This window comes from Corvus moneduloides, chromosome 17, assembly GCF_009650955.1.
Source record: "Corvus moneduloides isolate bCorMon1 chromosome 17, bCorMon1.pri, whole genome shotgun sequence".
In the NCBI taxonomy this organism is placed as follows: Eukaryota; Metazoa; Chordata; class Aves; order Passeriformes; family Corvidae; genus Corvus; species Corvus moneduloides.
Genome location: NC_045492.1, coordinates 6,374,265 through 6,394,377, shown reverse-complemented (window position 1 = coordinate 6,394,377; position 20,113 = coordinate 6,374,265). Strand labels below are relative to the sequence as shown.

The 20,113-nt window shown below is 52.9% G+C and overlaps 1 protein-coding gene across 1 annotated transcript in view; it reads right to left on the bottom strand.

Annotated features, from left to right (window-relative positions):
• JPH2 (junctophilin 2) overlaps positions 1-20,113 on the bottom strand; it is a 31,823-nt gene that overhangs the window by 10,139 nt on the left and 1,571 nt on the right. The window contains exon 2 of the mRNA XM_032127080.1: positions 12,838-13,621. Coding sequence (XP_031982971.1) covers positions 12,838-13,621 — 784 coding nt within the window. The remainder of the gene's footprint in view (positions 1-12,837; positions 13,622-20,113) is intronic.

Sequence of the window (20,113 nt, the reverse complement as noted above, 5' to 3'; positions counted from 1 at the left end):
GGTGCAATGAAAAGGTGATAGAAATGCTGTTCTGAGACCCTTACAAGAGAGAAGATGCACACATATGACATTCTGAGTAGCTCCAGGGAAAGAACTAAAAGTAGGGCATCAATCCCATCTGATACAGGCAACAGTGTGACTTGACAAGGGGCCAAAAACACTCTTCAGAGCCTGCGATAGAGAAGAGAGTGCAGAGCTGCTGTGGCTCAGCCTGTCCCTCCCTGGGATGACATCCCACTCTGCTGGAGCCATGATTCACCTCCCTGCCCACACTCACATGTTATCTATCTCCCCACTTTCTCTGCAGGCTGAGCTGCCTGGGATTGCAGTCATTCTTGGTCTTTTTATCCAAAATTACTACAGCTCCTGAAAAACCCAGAGACGTGATGAGGCAGAAAACAGCATTTTTAAGCTGCTGATTGCAAGCAGGGGGTCTGAGCCAGTTCTGAACAGAGAAAGCACCTCCTTTTTTGGTAGCATATAATCAGCGTGATTAATTCTACTATAATCTGGCAGAGGCCAGGGGGGATGAGTCTGTGCTCTCCATGCCTGGGGGATCAGAGTGGGCTGGGTGTGCTGTGCCTGGGGCACACAGCCTGCCTGGCGCCAGCCCCAGGGAAGAGGCTTGCAAAGGGAGGATCCAGCTCTTCATCCTGGCAGGACATGCTCCAGGCTCTGCCTTTGTCCTGCTGCTTCTGGAGGATGAGATTCACCATCAAGAGATAAAATTCTCCCTTTCAGTTGCTCTCTGAGCCAGGCAGATGCTACCCTGACCAATTCCCAGCCAGACAATCAGCCAGCTGGCTCCAGCTGGGGGAGCAGCAGGCAGCTCCTGGCAAGTGCTTTCCTCAAAGTAGCTCCCAAAGAAGTAGTCTGAAGTGCACTAGAGGTGGGGTCTGCTCTCACTAGTAAGGACAGAGCTGAACATGTCACCAAGTGGGTGCAGATGGCTCCTGCATGCTTCAGCCCTCTCCCAGCACCTGGGGGCAACACAAGAGAACAGCCTGGGGATGATGGAGGTTATGAGGTAGCTCCCAATTATGCTTTTCTCCTGCTGGAGTTTTGCTTTCCTCTAGAGAAACTGCTGGATGCTATTTGGCTGCAATTCCTGCAGATGAAGAGATGGCAAGACCAAGAAAATCCAGCCTGGGTTGCAGAGGCTCAGTGAGGACGCTCTGGGTGGTGGGGAGCTGAGCCATCACTGTGAGACACCACGGCCTCAGGGGTAGCAGGGCTCTACAATGAGGGGTGTGAGGCCAGGGACACTCTGGGGCAGCTCCCGGGCTGCACACAGCGGTGACAAGAAGCTGAGCAGCACAACTTTGGCATCCTGCACTGCCCCCATGGCACCTCTCACTCTGTGGGACACAGCTGACCTCTGCTCCTGTCCCCCTGCTTGCAAAGTCATCCAGAAGTGTTTGATTGTGGGGGGCTATGGTCAACACAGCTGCATTTTCAAATCTGGCACGTCCAGCAGACCACATGTTGGCCCTGTCAGCATCCCAGGAGAGCACTGCTCTCCCAGCCAGCAGCCTGGCCTCAGCAGGAATGCTGATGCCCTGTGCTGGGTCCCTCCGTTGCTGAGATCACTTATATGGCAGCAGCCAGGTGATGAATGCTTGGCTTTCAGAGACATGGTATGGTGTCTTAGGTACATCTTCCCTGGCTGAGCTGCACATCCCCAGCGCACCTTGGGAAGGCAGTGCTGCTCAGAGCCCTCCAAAAAACCCACGCTGAGGGTTTAGTAGCACTGTGACAAAGTCCAGCCTAGAGGAAAGGGGCCAGCCATAACAATAACATCTAACTGGCCTCGAGTATCCCTGAATTTATTATTTATCCATGTGGCTGGCAGAGCCTGGGAGTTCAGCACAGAGGAAAACTTGGCCCTGGCAGCAAAGCAGGAGACAAACGCCAGCCGCCCTGGGAGAGCCCAGTGCACGCAGCACAAGAGCCTGTCCCATCCCACGGCCTGGGGTCTGCCAGGAGCAGGAGTTAAGGAAAGAAAAAGCCCAGGGAGGTTTGAGGGTGTCAGGAAGGTGATTTTCAAACCTCAGAAGTGAAACGTGCAAGAGGAAAAATTTCTTCCAAGGTTAAGATCTTCTCAAAAAGCAGAATGAGCTTTCACAAAAAGGAAATGCCAGCCTTGATAAATTTGATGCTATTCAGGCACACTTTAATCAGGGCCACACTTTTTTTATTTACTGCTGTTGTGTTGTCAGCTCCCAGTACCTCTGCACTAAACAGCCCCTGCAAAAACCAGCAGAGTAGAAGTCTGGAGATAGAGGAGCTCAGTGGGAAACTGAAACAGAGACCATGAGGCGTTAGAGCAGCCAGCAGCAGAATCCAAAAGACCCTTTTCAAGGCAGCACTGGAAAGTGAGCCACGAACAATAAACACATCCAGCTGGAGGAAATAAACACAAAGAGGGGACTTTACAAACCCACACCGGCGCTCCCTGCCCCAAAAGGCAGCACTGCCAGGATGAGCACTTCCCAACTGCACTCTGAGCCATCTCCCCGGGCAGTGCTATTAAAAATAGCTCCAGTGAATTCTTTGCAAGGAGGAGCAGCAGCCCGGTGCCGAGCTGAGGGGAGGCATGTGGGCAATGTCTGCAGCCCCTGTCCCAGCCCTGCTGCCACTGCCTCCCGCTGGATCACGGCGGCTGCCAGGCTTCACATCCCAGCAGGACGGGAGGGTTAAATGCATATGCTGCTTCATTTGCTCCTCTGGCATGGCTCTAATGCTCTAATCGTTTTTGTACTAGTGCAGGACAGAGCACCACTCCTGTCCTTCCTGGCCATCTCCCAGAAACACTGCCTGAATCATTCCTCCAACTGCTGCTAAAATCCCCCGTGGACACACGAGCCGCAGCTGAGCACCGCGCTAACAGGTGAGGCCCAAACCGAGCCAGCACGCCCGTCTCTTTGGACAGTTTATGTGGTTTTGCACATCCACATTGGATTAGACGGCAAATGAAATTGGAATTAGCAGGGAATACTGCAAATACCAGACAGGGCTGAGGTGCCTGGGGATGCAGCAATAACCTTGCAGCTAGAAATAGGGGAACAGTTCAGCTGTCTACCTTCACATTTGCTTATTAGGGGAATAACAGGCCTGTCCAGCACTGTCCTTCCTTCTCCAGGGTCTCCCTTCTCCCATTGATTCAGCAAACCCTGAGCAAGGACCAACTGAACACCCCTCCAACCCAACCCATTCTATGATTGTTGCCATTCTTGGTATTAGGAGCTGTCTAGAAGACCATTAAGCAAAAGTAATTAATGAGTCAGTTCTAGGAAGAGAGTCCTCTGCTAAACTCCTCTCTCCTGGAAACTGGCTTTTCCACTCCCAGCCAAATCCCTACTCCAGCATCCAGCAGGAATCATTCTGTCCTTCTGAAGAAACTTAAAATAATTGTTTGTCTTGGCAGGAAGGGAGGGAAGGGAGATCACTCAGAAGGGATCAAGGGAAAGCTGGAGAAGCATTTTTGTTAATGGCAACACGGTCCCTTCTGTGCTCACATTGTGAAGGCCAAGACGACTCAGACCTGACCAGCACACACCTGGGCTGGGGCTGGGACTGGATGACATTTAAAGGTCCCTTCCAGAATTCTATGATTCTACATCCTGACTAGGACAGAACTTTCTGGCTTCTCCATTTGACACACCATCTTCATACTTGTGTCACCTATATGGCTGGAGCATCCCTTTCTTCCTGCTCAGTCCCAATCCATCTCCTTTGTGTCTCTCCCTCTGCCTCCACCTGCATGCAGATACCAGCAAAACTCTGCTACCCTCATTTGCCTGTAACCAGCCCATGGGACTGAATATGCCTCTTCAGTCCACCTCTCATGCCACTGTCCCTGCCCTCAGCCAAACCCATCTGTCCCATCCCATGGGTGTCCTGCCCTGACAGACAGCTGTACCATTCACCTTCCTTTTGCTCTTTTTGTTCCATCAGTCACATGAATCTACCCACTCCACTTCCACTCTCACATTCCTGGGGTGCATGAACCTTTGCTGCTTTATAATATGGACTCTGCACCTGCAAGGTGTGATCGAAATTGTGAAATAAGCATTAATCAACACAATTTTCCTCCTAAAGGAAACACCTCCATACTACCGAAGCAGAAATCCAAGAAGAGAAACCATCCTGACCTTGCAGAGCAGCTCATGAGATACCCCAGGCTTTTTCCTCTCAGTGCCAGCACTTACACAGAAGTGGTAGCACTTTGTACATGCTCAGGCTACTTGGCTGAATAAATCAGACCTTTTCTCCTTCCTTCCACAGAAACGGCATGACCAGGCCATTCAGCCCAGAGAAAAGCATCCCTTTCTGTACAGTGCTTTAGGAGCACAGGGCTGGCAGAACTCCCTGCCACCTAACGAGCTCAGCCTTTATGATTACTTGGTGAATTTTTAAAATACTGAAATGTTATCCTTAGCCCCAAATAGCTCTGAGCCACTTGCATCTTTCACTGAGGGATACTTCCCCTTGGAACAGTTAAAGTGATATTAATCTTTCGGCAGACAGATCTGCAGCTGTCTTCAATAAGATCACAACCCACTCACCCCAGCCCCGCGTACGAGAGGATCTGCTCGATCTGTCTCCGGGAGCTGAATGGGACCGGGTGGCCAGCGGTCATCAAGGCCTGGCTATGCCAGCCCACACGGGAGCCCATGGGCTGTGATGAGCCCCTGGGGCTGGCACAGCCCACAGCTGCTCTCTGTTTCCCCCACAGCCCCAGGATGCAGCCGGCAGCTGCCTAGAACTGGCTCCAAATGGAGCAGAGCAAGCCAGAGCCTGTCGGCTCAAAGGGCTGCTGGAACCAGGATGGCACCACGGCCCAGGGACACAGCACCGGCCTCAGACAAGCAGAACAGGCAGCTCCTGGCCCTTCTGGAGCCTGTCCTGCCAGCACAGTCAGGCTGGGAGCAGCTCATCAGAGCATCCACAGAGATATCTTAGGGGAGAAGGGGGATTTGCAGCTGCCAGCTGGACCCTTTCCTTCTCCCCCTGGTTTTCAGGGCCACTCTGCTGCTCTGGGTGCAGACTGAGTGGAGCCCGGAGAAGCAGGAGCAAGTCCCTCAGAGCAGCACAGCCTTGGGGCTATGCCCAAATGCCAGTGATTTATTCCAGCTTCCAGGACACTATTATCAAAGGGGCTCAGCAAATGCCCTGGGGACCCTGATTTAATTAGGTACTACTGCAAGATGAAAGGAGCGGGTTATCCCACTGACAAGTACATCAAAACATCTTTATAGGACATATGCAATCAGGGTTCTTCAGCCTTTCCATCCCTGGTGTGCTCCTGCCTCTCTGCCTGCACCTGCACTGAGTGAGCAGGGGCTGCTCCCTGCCCTGCCCTTGGAATTCCCATTTCCAAGAAAGACAGGGATGCAGCAGACATTTGTTTTGAGGGAGCCTGCCTGACCCAGGATCTGCTGCCCAGCCCCAGGCTGTGCCAAACAGACAGCATCCATAAGTGGAGTGTGTTTTACCTCATTGCCTGATCCACCAGCACTAAAATGGGTCAGAAAGTCTGTGTTTTCACTCTAAGTTTGTTGGTTTTTTCAACCAAAAGTTTTAGCAACTTCTAAATCAAACGTTTTTCAGATTTCAGCAATCCAAACCAAAGGAGTGAGGAACTGCTGTATCTGTTTTGTGGGGATTTTTCCCCAGTCAAAAAAACCAAAAAACACAACAGAATTTTTTTAAGAAAATGAAGGCCTATTTCTTAAAATACTGCATTTGCCCCAAACCCCAACTACTTATCAAAATTTAAAGTAGGAGCCTTTCTCTCCCAGCCTTCTAAGTCTCTGGAGTTGATGTTCACAGTTCTGAGATCCGAAAGAAGAGAGGGAGCTGGGAGCTGTGAGGGCACCCAGTCCACGTCCCACACTTCAGTGCCTACAGCTCCCATGCACCTGTAACCAAGGCTGCTGAGTGCACCCAGGCAGACGGGACACCCGGTCCCTGCCAGCCCTCACTGAACAATCATCAGGCTTTGCAGGAGAAAAATGAAAAAACTTGGACTGAGAAAGCCAAAGGGCTCTGGCTCAGCACCAGGACAAGCTGAAAAAAATGCCCCTCCTCCAGAAGGAGGGAAGGTTTCTGCATCGCAGGCTTTCTATTTAAATTGGACGTTTTACTCAAATATTATTTCTTTTTCAAGATAAGGCTATTTCACATTCCACTGAAATGATGATAACCTCTGAGCAAAGCATGATTGAATTTGATGATTTCAAAGCCCAGCTCCCTGCTGGCTGATTCCAAGCATTTGGATGGGAGTCAGAGCCTTCTTGTTCCATGCAGCAGCAGATCAACTGAATGAGACACTATCATTTTCCACAGTCATTTTTGCAGATGAAAGTCACACTTCATTTTTCCCTTTCTGTGTTTGTAAGCTGTAGAGATAAGGATTTCCCACAAGGTTGGAATGAACAGCCTATTAATTCCACTTTCCCTGCCTGGCTGGCTATCTGAATTGTACCCATCCCTAGGGCTGCCATCCTGCCATCCCATCTCTGCTGCTCTTGAGGGGATCCCTGCAAGCCATAGCCTTGCTTGCCTCAACCCTGATAACCCAGGAAGCCCTGGAGAAAGCTGTGTGCTGTCCAGCAGACGCCTTCTCCTTGGAGCTACTGAACGTGTGTGCTCCCTCTTACCCTAATAAGGCATGAAAATGCCTGAGGAAATTCATGTGAGGGGGGTGGAAAACAGATAAAGCCGTGCACCCTCCTCCAGAGTCAGAGCACATCCCGTGTAAGGAGCATGGTGGGCCAAAAATGTGTCAGTGCTGGAACTGCAGCCAGCCTGGATGAGGCTGTTCCGGCAGAGGGCTGGAAGAAAGGGGTGAAGGCATCACACCATCCCTCACCCAGTGACACTGAATCCCTCCAGCCCACAGAGCCTCACACACAGCCCCCCTGTGTGGAGGGACACACGGTGGGGGTCCCACAGCTGAGGTGGGTGTCTGATCCTGGCTCTGGACCCCAGCACTGGGGCTTGCTGTCCCCATGGCCACACTGGATCAGGAACAGAGAAGACTTCACCCAAACCCTACAGCCCTCTCCCTGCATGGCTCCAGTGGATGAGTAGAATGAGGATCAGGCAGAGGTTTGAAAACAGCAATATTTCTGCAGAGCTGGAGACTGCTGTGCCACACAGAAAGTGGGAGAGTCCCAGCCCTGGGCTTCAGCTGGTGCAGAAATAGATGCCAGAAACTGGGTTTCTATTAACCAAGGGTGATGAAACAAGATTATCCTGTTTATAAACACACCGAGCTCTGTGAGAAGTGTCTTTACTGGGACAGCAGGACTGAGGAGCATCCCCTCAATGCTGTGTCCTGGCACTCAGCTATAGCAGGAGCTGTGTGGCTGCCCTTGTTTCTCCCTGTCCATGTGCACAGTGACTCTCTGAACCCTGCCCATGGAAGCACTGAGATGCAGATTTCCACTATGGGGGCTGTTGGGCAGCCAGAATTCCTGAAGCAGCCAGAATACCAGCCATCGAGGAGCTGTGCTCAGCTCAGGCCACTCCACTGCCTCCAGGTGTGGTTGTATCTTGCTAGGAGTGACCCTTCCACTGCATCCTGTGGGGAGCCCCCCTGCACCTCCATGAGCTTGTCTTTTAAGCCCCCAGAGTGATCAGGCTGTGACTCTCTGATCTTTGGTGTCTGATCACACAGCTGCAGAAATGCTGCTCCCAACTCCTGTGTCCCTCCCTGGCAAACAGCAGCCAATAACCCACCCAGCGCTGGGAAGAGCTCTGCCCATCTCCTGCCTGCTGCTGCCTCCTAATTACACACCCATCCATCACACACGGAGGTGTGGAGTCCTGGAGCAGAGAGATTGTGAGGCAGGGAGAGCAGAGGAGGATCAGTTGCTCCCTCCTGTCCTGGCAGGGACTGTCCTGAGCCACTGCTGCTGCTGCCCACTCTCGCAGGGTGGCCGTGAGCATCCTGCCCTCCTCCAGCTTTAGACCTAAAGGTCTGGGAATGTGCTGAACTCCTGAAGTGTCTAATGCCTCTGCCTCTGGCTAAAAGCACATGTTAAAAAAATCCTAAAGCTTTTCAGAGCAAACCCCAAGTCTGACTCAACAGACCTAAAATCCCAGGTCTGATATCTGACCTCAGGGAAGCTGAGCTGTGCTATCAGCCCCAGGAGCGCCAAGGCCACCGTGGCCACCAGCCCAGCACTGCACTAGACATATACCACACCTCACCAAAGAGGTGCCTCGGGAAGTCATCCCTTTAGCTGCCCACTTTCCCCACCAGCAGCTTGAAGCCCCAAGAGCAGTGGGGACAAGGGCAGAGCTGTGCCAAATAAAGCACCTTCCGAGTGGGAGCACACAGCCGAGCCCCAGCGGCGTGGGCTGCCCCAGCCCCAGCTCTCAGCTGTCACACTCAGGCCGCACTGATAAAGCCCTGCTCTGCCTGCCCTTATTTAGTCAGGAGCCTCTGCTGACTCCAGCGATTTTGGGACGTCATTTGCACCACACACCCGCGTTCCCCAAGGAGACGCTCGCTGCTGCCCGGCCACGCAGCCTGGAAATGCTGAGCACAGGGAGACAGCGGCGACACTGCCGGGAATGCAGCCAGGCAGAAGAGGCTTGGAAAGTGACACAGGAGCTGTCAAGCGCTCTTGTTATTTGAAGTGAGAGCTAAGATGTGCCCCAAAGTCATGGGTACAGATAGAAAACCAACTTAGGCTTCAAAACAAGGCAAAAGCTCACACTGTGAACAATGCCCGTGGTGGTGGTGGGGAAGCCACACCTGTGTGACTCCTGGCACAGCCCAGGCTCACCACTGAATCAGGAATTAATGCCCCACACTTCAGAACACAGTCTAGAAATTCCTACAGATACCTACAGATATTACATTAGAACAAAAATAAATCCAAAATACATTCACTTGGAGTTGCACTCTCCAGGCATAAACCACACAGGGGCTACAGGGCCAGCACACGAGGACAAACTGGTGAAGCCCAGCAGCCATTATAGCCTCTAATATCTTGCTGCCCTATTGATCCCGTGACATCCGGCAGATATATCTGAGGTGTTACTGCCAGGACGTGCACCCGTCAAAGGACCTCAGAGCTTGGCCAGACTCGTGCCTTGCAGGACACATGGCCAAGTCCCTCCATTGATTTTGGTCCAAGTCACTGGGAAGCACAACCACGTGCAGAAGCAGACCACGTCAGACACTGCTGCAGTGGGACAGAGGTGGGATTTGCAGTGTTTACACTCATTTTGTCCTTAAAAAGCACCAGAGAAAAGGAAAACCCCTGTAAAAGCTGCCCAGTTACTGAGCACACATTCCAAAAAAATCAAAGGTTCCCCCTGCAGACAGTCCTTCCCTTCCTCTTGTTTTATTTTATTTTATTTTCATCTGTTCTGAAGAGCTGAAAGCCAACCATTTTCATGCTTCTTCTCCCTGTATTCCACAGGACCATCCTCCCCATTTGACAGGCAGACACACGCTGCTCCTGAAGCACAAGGATCATCAAGTACCCAGGGTACAAAGCACTCTATTCTGTACCAGCCTGTGTGCCCATAAAACTGCAGGGCAGCTGTCCCCTCCTCACAGTCCTCCAGCCAGTTTGTCTACTTCAGCTCCAGGGAGGTGAAGCCCCAGCTGTGATCCCACATCCTCCCTGTGTTTCCCAGCCACCCCAACTTTTTTTCAAAGGAGTCCCCAGTCAGGATGGATGGTGGGAAAGGGGAGGTTGGAGGGACGTAGCAGGTGCCTTCACCTAGCACTGCAGGAACAGCCGTGTCCTAGCTCTGACAGGAGTCCCTTGGGATCACAGCAGGACAAGTCCTGGAGCACCAGCAGTACAGGGCAGAGATAATGAACACCGGACAGTGTGTCTTAACCCCACATCCATCCGTGGCTACCCCTGGGCAGGGGTGAAGCCACATCCACCAGCTGCCACAGAGGCTGTGCCCCAAGGTGACTTTTCTCCCGAGCGAGAGCAGCCTGGGTGAGGATTCATACTCCAGCTTCTGTCAGCTCCATGCCTCTAGCTGATCTCCAGAGCTGTTGATAGGCATGCCCAGGGTTTTTTATCCAACATCCGAGCAGCACCAATGGGCTTTGCATGGGGTGAAGCTGGATGGGCTGCTCAGGACAGCATGGCCCCATGCCAAATGATTTTCACTGAAATAATGAGAAACAGAGCTATTCCCTCAGCTGACAGTGAGAAGATGTCCTCAGCTTCTTGCACAACTGGGAAAGCAGCTGCACTGCCAACCCAGAAGGATTCAGGAGGGAGCTGAGGAGGCCAGGGCAGCACTGCCGGGGCAGGAGAGGCAGTAGGACAGGCAGTAGCTGGCTCTGCCCACGGGCCTGGCTGGAACACCCAAAGTGAAACAGCAGGTGGGACAGGAGCTGCGAACCAGCCTGGTGCCTCAGACACCCTCAGAGCGGAGCATGGGACAGGGGAGGTTTGGTGACCACACTGACCATCGTCCCTGGCTGCTGCTGCTCTCAGCCCAAAGCTCACAGACAGGGCACCCCTCAGTGCTGCTGACAGCCTCCAGCCGTGCACCCCAGAGCTCAGCACGTGCCTGGGATTCCTGTGGCGCAACTGGCCAAGGCAGCTTCCAGTGCTTGGGCTTGTTTTCCTCGGAATTTCTATCCCTAAAGGGCCTTTTATGGTGCAAAAGGGAGAAATCTGGCCTGGCATTTCACCCCCGGACAGCAGAAGGCTGGATGTTAGGGCAGTTTAGTTCTGCAAGGGGCTCCCCCGAGTGCTACACGCAAATGAAGCTCAAACATCCATGTACAACAGCACAGGTGAGCAGGGGTAGCTGGGAATTTGCACAGCCCACCTGCTGTGTCCTGGTAATTAGTGCCTAGTAATCATCTTACATACAGATATGCCACATCTTCCCCCAGGAAAGGATGGGTGTAGCCTCAAAGGCATTTTTTTGGGTAAGGGGCACACTGCCATCTGAGGAGAAATGTAAAGGCTCCATCTAGAAAGCTCCACCTCACAGTTATGAGCTCCAGCAGTGCTAATGATAGTGCAGCCCTTCTATAAACTGTAATAATCCGTTTTCACAATCTGTCCGCAATTACTCTGCCCTGGGTGTGGAAACTGAGGCAAGGTTCAAGGCCAAAGCAAAAGGTGGTAGCAGAGCTGGGGTTTAAACTAAGGACCTTCTCCAGGAAAAATTATGTAGATTTACTCTCTACCCTAGATCTGAGGTGAAAGGAGGAGGGAGAAGAGCACAAGTCAGATTTACAAAAGGCATCAGGTAGAGAGAGTGGCTCTGCCCTGAGCAACACACACCAGGAATAAACACTGATGGAAACACTGAGCTAAAGTTTACAGGATGGGGAGCCTGAATTCCCCTTTCCCAGCGGGTCCAGCTCAGCTGGAAGCAGTGCCGCAGGAACAGGACTGGGGTTCCACACTGCCAGCAAGCACAGCGATCCCTTCCCTGCCCAGCAGCCACACCACTGCAGGGTCTGCTGGCTGAGGACTCTCTGGAGGAAACCAGCTTCCACTCTTACTTCCTCCAGCTCCAAGGTTTCCTTAATAGGAAATTATTCCCCGGCCGCACTGGGGAGGGATGCAGTCCCCGCCAGGGCAGCGGGTGCATTCCAGCCCCTGATTGAAAACACTGCAGAGCCGCTTTTGATCCAAAGTGTAAATAGTGTATAATAAAAAGAGATTCGTGTAAACCAGCCAAGCTCTCGGGGAGCAGCATTCGCAGCTCCAGCCTCCTTATTCACGCCGTGGCCACACGCTTTTCCCGGGCACAGCAAAGCTGGTGTCGGGCTGAGCCTGCCCTGCCAGGAGGATCCAGGGCCCCACACCACCCCAGCCTGTTATTTTTATCCTAGCTGGCCCTGCATGGAGCTTCACTTGCAATCCTGCTGGGTTTTCTCCACCCGTCCCTGAGGCAACTGGGTTTTGTTAAAAAACAATCAGTCATGCTCCCCACAAAAGCTTGGAGAAGAAATGGCTGCCAGGAGAGTAAAGCAGGGGTTTCTCCAAGGAGCAGAATGGGGTTCGGGAATAGGTGTCCTCATTTATTTCCCCCATCTACTTGATAATGAAGTAACTGATAATTAAACAGGAATTAAATGGAGTGAGACAGGACCGCCATGGAGTCACTGCCCAGCAGCTGAGCAAAGCCTGTGCAGGGTGAGGATTTCTTGGAGAGGCCAGGTGAAACCTCAAGGACTGTTACGACCACCTTTCCCCAAGAGGAGAAAAGTGAAGGCTCCAACCCTGCCTCCCAGATCTGTGTTGTCTGCGGGGTTGGCTCTGAGACTGGCAGGAATGCTTCAGGGGGAGCATGCTGCCAACACAGCTCAGACACAGGCAGGGATGTGAGCTGGAGGAGGAGAATTTCCCCTGCCCTTTCCAGGCAGACTCTGAAGCCACTCTTATTTCCTCTCTCTTCCATCCCAGGAGGGACAGTGGAGCAATTACACTCAGCTGCTAAACTTGACAACCCTAATGCATCCCACAAACTCCCCACAGAGCCACGCCAGGGCCAAGCTGTGTTCTGCTGCAGCCCCAGTTTGTCTGGGACACACCTTGCTGCTCACGAGCCTGTTGGATTTACCACAATCAAACCCCACTGTTTCTCATGCTGCCCCAACAATGCCCAGCAGCTCTGACAGCCCAGCACAGCATCAGGATGCTCCCTGTCCTGCTGAGTGCCAGGGCTGGCAACAGTTCCTGCTGTCCAGCACCTCCCCTCTGGACCAGGGCTGCAGGGGGACAGGAGAGGGGATGAGAAAAAGGACAGCTCCTGAACACAAGGGATGGGGACCATCACCGCGGGAACCTGGGCACTGGAGCTCCAAGCACCCACCTGGATGCTGCAATCTCTGACTTCTGCCGGGCGATGGCCGCAGCCCTCTGAGCCCCCTCCACGCTCCTGTCCACCTTCTGCCGGATCTTGGCGCTCTTGAGGGGTATCACACGCTTCTTCATGCCCTTGACCAGGACATTGTGGCGGTACTTGCCCTCCTCCTTCTTGCCATCGGGCAGCGTGGTGCAGCCATAGCCGTGCCGCAGGTTGTCCAGCCACTCGCCCTCGTACTTGAGCCCGCTGGAGCGCTCGCTGACGCCGAAGCCAGCGCGCTTGTCGTTCTTCCACTCGCCCATGTAGGTCTCCGTGGTGGTGGCATCGATGTCGGACTCGAAGGGGGTGTATTCCTCGCCCTCGGCGCCCTCGCCCAGGCTGACAGTGGAGGTGGCGTCACTGGCAGCCGAGCTGATCCCACTCTCGCTCTTGAGGAAGCTGACACGGCTCTTCTGGCTGGCCAGGGATGACTTGGACTCGGACTTCTTCAGCTTCCCCAGCAAGGAGCCCCTGCGGAAGAGCCCCCCTTTCTTGGGCTTGCCGGCCTCGGCATCCGCGTAGAGGCTGAGGGCGAAGCCGCCGCGGGTGATGGTGGGCGAGAGGGGCAGGCTCTCGGGGTTGGCGGCGGGCGAGTCCTGCTGGGGCAGGGTGCCATTGCTGTGCTCGCTGCGCAGGGAGGACAGGGATGTGCGCAGCGGGGAGCGCACCACGGAGGCCATGCCGTAGGGCACGCTCTGCCGCACGCCGTAGCCGTGCCGCATGCCGTTGGTGAACTGGCCCTGGTACGTGCCTGCGGGAGACAAGAGGGGCAGGGTAAGAAAGCAGCTTGGTCCTGGGAGAGCAAAGGGAGGTGAGCTGTGGGGTTGCACTGACCCCAACCCCACTGGTGCTCACCCACATGTTAAAGCATCAGTGCCTAGGGAGCAGAGGACACCAGCCCAAGAGGCTCTGCTGGCAGGCGACAGCTGGCTGGAAAGGGACTGAGGCACCAGGGGACACTGGTGCAGACCCAAAGCCACTTACTGTATGGGATCTGGATTTGCATCCAGAGCAGGGAGTGGGAGGCAGCCCCGAGGGGCGGAGTTTGGGCTGTGCAGAGGGTGGCAGCAGCCCCAGCAGGCATCTGAGCGGCAGTGGCACATCTCTCCTTCGCTTGATGACAGTCCCTTTCAGCCTGTTCTGCAGTCTGCCACTTGCAGGCTGCCAGGACCATCTCTAGACCCCTGAGTCAGGATCCCACATGTCCACTGACTGCCCTGGTACCTGAAGCCACATCTCCTTGGTGCTGACATACGGCTTCTCTGAGTTCCCAAGATCAAGGCTTGTGCCACACTGCACAAAGAAAGAGATGGGCAAAAAAGGGAGGAGAGAAGCAGCTCTTTGTGGGGTTCCTTCAGCTCTGCCCCCAAAAGCATCACCCCACCACACTCCTCCAGACCCAGCTCAAGAGGGCAGACGATGATGGGAGACAAAGAGAGGATTGTGTTCACCGTGGCCAGGGCTGCACCTTGGGTACAGGACCCTGCTAAGGACCAGCAGGACTTTGGCAGTGACACCTTGAAGGACTGGGACACTGCTCCTCTCCAGACCCCCTGATCCCAAAGGTGAGCACACTTGCAGGCTCCAGCAGAGTGGAGACCCCCACTCTGACTTTTCTCACCAGGATGTCAAGAGCCTTAAATTAGCTGCATCAGAAGCCCCACAAGAAGAGCTCCTGGGAAGGGCAGGGGGCTGGTGGGGCAAGAGACAGCCTTCACCCATAACACCCACCATGCCAGCACAGGGAAGGTCAGAGCATTTCTGAGCCCTGTGGATTGGGATGGGATGGGATGGGATGGGATGGGATGGGATGGGATGGGATGGGATGGGGTGAGCATGGGATGAGCCATTTTCCCAGCCTGGCCCTTGTCAGTCTATAGATGCAGTTGCCTCAGAAACCAGCAAACCATCCAAAACAAGGCAGCATTCCACTCTGCTCCTGGCATTACAGGTCCTGGAATGGGCCATCCCACCCCAGACCAGCACCCTGTGGAAGAGAAGCTGCCAGCAGCTCTCTCAGCTTGGGGCACAGGCAGAGGGTGATGGGGGAGCACAAATGCCTTTGGAAAGGCCACTCTATTCATTTACTCTCCCAGGTACTGCTTCATGTAAGCAAAGGGTCAGCTGTGCTGGGGGTATTTTCACTGACATCTGTCCTAAACCTGGTTTGCAAAAAGCAGTGACCTACCAGAAGACACATGATTTTGGGAGAGCAAGCACTCCCGCGGTCCTGGGGAGGCTCAGCCAGGGCTGGGCTGAGATGGAAGGGGGTGACCCATCTTCAAGGCATTAATCTCCCCCCTCAGACACTATTACTGAGCCCAGGGATGACCCTGCTCCCCAAGGAGCAAATCCAGTTCCTTCTTTGGCGATTGTGGGAGTGCATATTTTACGGTCTCCCAGGCTACTTCTGCAGCATAATCTCTCCCCCCAAGCTTCAGGTTTCGTTGAAATCCTCTTTGGACCCGCCTGTGGAGTGTTAACTTACAGTGCTGAGGGCCAGGAAAGACAAGAAGTGCCCGAGTGAGCAGCAGCTGCTGCCCTGGGTGAGCTGCCCCCAAGCCAGCCCCTACTCACCCTGCAACACAGAGATTTTGGGGTCCCCATGAACAGTTGGTCTCCCCTACAAAAAAAGTAGGGATTCATGTAGTACAGAGTATCTGCAGACTGCAGCCAGCCATGGGGAGCCATTTGCCAGAACAAGGGGCCATTGCCCATTTTCTTGGCAGAGCTTGAAGCTCTGCGAGGGAAAAATAAGGAAAAGTAAGCATGGGTTTGGACACGAGCCTGGAGTCAAGGACCATCACTGGAGATTCCAGGCATCGGGGTGTGTTCCTCACCGTGCTCCCAAATCCCTGTCTGTGAAATGGTGATGAGTCTTCCAAGTGCAAACTGAAGTTCGAGAGACCCCCATAGTGCCCCATGTCCCTCCCTGGTGAGGTCAGTGCTCCATCCCACCCACCCAGCCAGCGGGAAGGGCTGACACATGATCAGGGTGACATTGGAGACCTTCTCCTCGGATGGGAACAACTTCACACGTATCAGGCTGCAGCTGATAATGCTGCCATGTTAATTCCCTGGAAAAGGAACTTTGGAAAGGTCTTGCAGGTTAAGGGGGTTCAGCCACTCCTCAGGGGTCAGACCAGAGCAGCTGCTGCACTCCAGCAAATCCCCAGCCCCCCTGTCCCCCTGAACAGCACCAGAGCCAGCTGGGTGGGAAAAGCCACATGGCACAGTGGGTCTCCAGGGAGCAGGGATGGGAGTGCCACCCTCAACACAGGGTTCAACACCAGCTCTGCAAGCTGGTCTCTGCTCCCTGATTTCAGCTGGTCCAGCACAAGCAACATCATCCCTGTGACCAGAGGTGCCAACCTTGCCTGGATGAACGGAGGGCACTGACACAGTGCTGCCCACGGCTGCTCAGCCAAGGCGGGGGTGAGCAGGCACTGCCATGTCCGTGTCATGCTGCCATTCCCTGCCTGGCTGAGGCTTCGTGCCAGGGCAGGGCCATAAACCACCCCTGGAGCGGAGCCAGAGGCTGCGGGGAGCGGCTGGAGGCGCCGGCGGCCGTGCGTCAGGGCACACAAGGTTTGAGCAGAGCCAAGCCCTGCCTCACCAACACGGCCCAGTGCAGTAAGCTCAGGAGAAAATGGGGCTGTGCAAAATCTCTCTGCAGCAGGGCTGCACGTCCCCGAGCCACCACCACACCCCAATACCAAAACAGCCTGGAAAAGGGGAAAGGGGGGACGGGCAGCGCACAGAGCTGTCAGCCAGGCTGCCACGAGCTCACAGGCATCTGAGGTTCTGCAAAAAATAATTAAAAAGCAATGGATGTGGAACAAATAAATCTCTGTTTAGGATGAAAATGGGACAGAGCCCACTTCCCAGCCTCCCCAGCCCTGGTGATTCATCAGGGCAGTGAGACAGAGTCACATCATCCCATTGGGGTGTGATTACTGTGGGACAGGACCTCAATAATCCTTTACTGGCTGCATTTTTACTTGTCCTAATGACAAAAACCACCGGTTCCTCTGCAGCCCCCAGGAATACGATTCATCACCTCTGCACAGCCCCACCAAGGGGATGCTGCCAGGATAACTTCATAGGACAGGAAGGATTAAATTGTAGGTTTGATGGAAATTACATCCGTGCAGCCTTTACCTCCGAACACTCCAAAGGAGTGGGAGCACCCTCTGCTTCACCCTGGCAGCAGGATGGGATGGTGCATGCCTGCGTCAAATGCAAATGCTTCAGCTCCCAGTGCCCTCCAGCCCGGCAGCAAGATCCCATCCCCAGCAGTGACACACTTCCCCTTCCCAGCCTGTCTCAAGGCTCCCATATAATTAGTGATGAATGTAAATAATACAAACAACTATGTAAATAATGCACACAGCTCAAATCGGATCCCTGCCCTACAGTTCCCTGCTGTCACCCAGATACTGCGATGACAGGCGGGTTAGAACTCAGTGTAAGTGGCCAGGGACATTTAAACAATGCACAGCACCATGTGCAGGACAGGCCAGCAAAAACTGAGTGCTGCTTTTTGGTGCCAGCAGTACTGTCTGGTGGGTCCTGCTGGAAAAGAAAGGCAAAGAAAACCACATAGAGAGGTAAAAAATTTCACTGTATTAATTCACGGGTCACACTAAGCCAGGCAGGAGCTTTGGCACAGAGGCAGCAGACAAAAACCAGCACCATCGTGGCTCTCCCAGGCCCCTTTCCTCCTTTCCCAGCCACAATCCCATGGATGGTGCTCCTTCTGTCCCAGTCCAGGCCCCTTTCCACTGTGCTTGCCCTGCCACAGGGAGGAGTTGTGCTGCTCCATATCACTCATTTCATCTCCCCAGTAAAGCACTTCTGCATTTCTTTTCCCCTCTTCTGTGGTCTTGTGATCACTGACTGGTCTAATTGTTTCCCCGTGGTTAATTGACACTACTGTTTTCCTTAGCACCCTAAAGAACAAATTGCAGCATCAAAAATAAGTTGGGTTTAGCCTGCTGTGATTGCAAGTGAGGTTTTTTTCCCCCATATAGATACATACAAGCAGTTATTTGTACAGCAAAGACAGGCTTTGGGGTGGATCATGGGTATGCAGCACAATTCACCATTAGCAGTGAGATTTTTTTTCTGCAGTAAGACTTGACTCAGGGTTTTGACTCACAGTCAAATGTACAAAACATCCAAAAAATGAGGCCTTCCTTACAGCATGGACAAAACTCACCAGGCAAAGCCAAATAACTACATGTTTACTCATGTCTTATGTTGCAGAACAATGAGCTCCTTCATACTACACCTTCCACAACCCCACTCACTGTCTGCTTCAGCCAAGGCATTCTGCCCCTGTAAGGGCTCTGAGCTCTTCCCTGGTGACAGCAGCACACACAGGTACATCCAGCTCGGATGCCCAAAGAAATATATCAGAATGTCACTGTATCTGCCCAGCCACACCAGGGGCTCTGATCCCCTTGGCTGATTTCAATCCATGTTACAGAAGGCTCCTTAAAGCCATCAAGTTTTCCATAGCTTTCACAAAAATAGGCTTTTGGTAGTGGGGAGAGAGTGAATAACCCACACAGTGCCTAGGCGGAGCTGTACCATGACCCTGGTTCTTATTAGACACCAAAAATCTACACGGGATTTCAAAAAGCTTCACTCCAGATTTGGGCTTTTTTTAGCCACCAAACTTGGCCAGACACAAGATTCAAACACAGACAACCCTATAAGTATATTTTAAAACGTGAATTTTTATGTATGTCTATATATATATGCATATATAAAAAGTTAAAGTCTATTTTAAAACATCAGAATCAGCTACATTTTCCCGAAATCTGCAAGCAGCCCAACCATGACCTAAAGTTTCTGACGACCTGGCAAGAGCTGCACATTCCCAGAACCCTTTTCCTCGCGTGGCTGGCTTCCAAGGGACTTGGGAATCGTGTCCCCTACTCAAGGGACGGCAGATATCCAAAGCCTTTCCAGATGTTTATCTTGGCAACCTCAAATTCAAACATTAACAGGTCCCATTAGCAGTCTGGCCACATCTGGATCTTGCAGGTGGTTACTGTGTGCAGGTGAGGAGACAAAAGAGGGAAAGGTCCTGCAGGTCAGTGAGACCATTCCACCCCTGTCCTACAGGTGGGAAGCTGGATGGTGATCCCCGGCTTTGGCTGCAGTTTTCTACATGTTCCTGTGCCATCAGAGAGGCTCATGCACTGAATGAACAGCTCACATCAGCCAGGGTATGATGACCCAGCACACGGAGCAGCCGCTGGGCACCCCAGTACAACCCTCGTGAGCCTCGTGGGGCTGAGCTCAGTGTTTTGGCAGGGCACATCTTCATGGATCAGGGCTAAACTGCCAGCCTCGAGTGGCACCAGGGATCATGCAGCTGGCACGTTCTTGGGTGTGGGACAACACCCCGGGGAGTGCTGTGCTGACAGAAGCAGGATATTCTATATCCTTACAGGAGAAAGCACTGGCTCATCTTTCCCGCTCTTCTGCCCCAAGCTTTCAGTCTAATATCTAATCAAACCCGTATGTCAAATCTTAACAACCAAAATTCTCCCCCAGAACATTAACTGGAATGCCAGAAGCCCTTCACCCTTAGAAGGATTTGTGTTTTAGGAAGCAGCAAGGAAGCAACTGTGCAAGTTCAAAGGAGACCTTGACATCTCCAGAATGAAATTCCCCACGGCAGCCATTGCTGACAGTTACTTGCTTGCTTCTCTTTACTCATCAGAGCACATCTTCCATGTCAACTACACATCTTCTGGCCTCACGTGAAGGTTCTGTGCACCGAACTGGCCACGCAACCTCCACCTGTTAAACCATTCCACAGCCACAGGACAGAGAGGGGAGAAAATTTAAGGAGCTGGAGGGAGGGATGTGTCAGTTCGTATCTGTACCTCCAACATCCAAGGGCACAAGGAAAATGGGTCAACTTCAAGACTCTATTCCCAGGCTTAAAGTCAGCCACAAACCCACACAACTCATTGAGAAATACTTAAGAAAAACATAGCCCTGAAAGCCAGTCTTGAATGAGTCCATTTTTCTAATGCCTATAAATGTGATGCTTTTCATTCTGAAGGTTTATATTATTATGGGTATTTTGCTTTATAAACTAACTCCAGTGCCTGTCCTAGATAAATATAGATGCAATTTTGATCCGTATTTTGAAGGGTATTTCTTTCAAATCACCCTCTCTATTTAGCTATCCTAAATGTGGCAGCCCGGAACATTACCG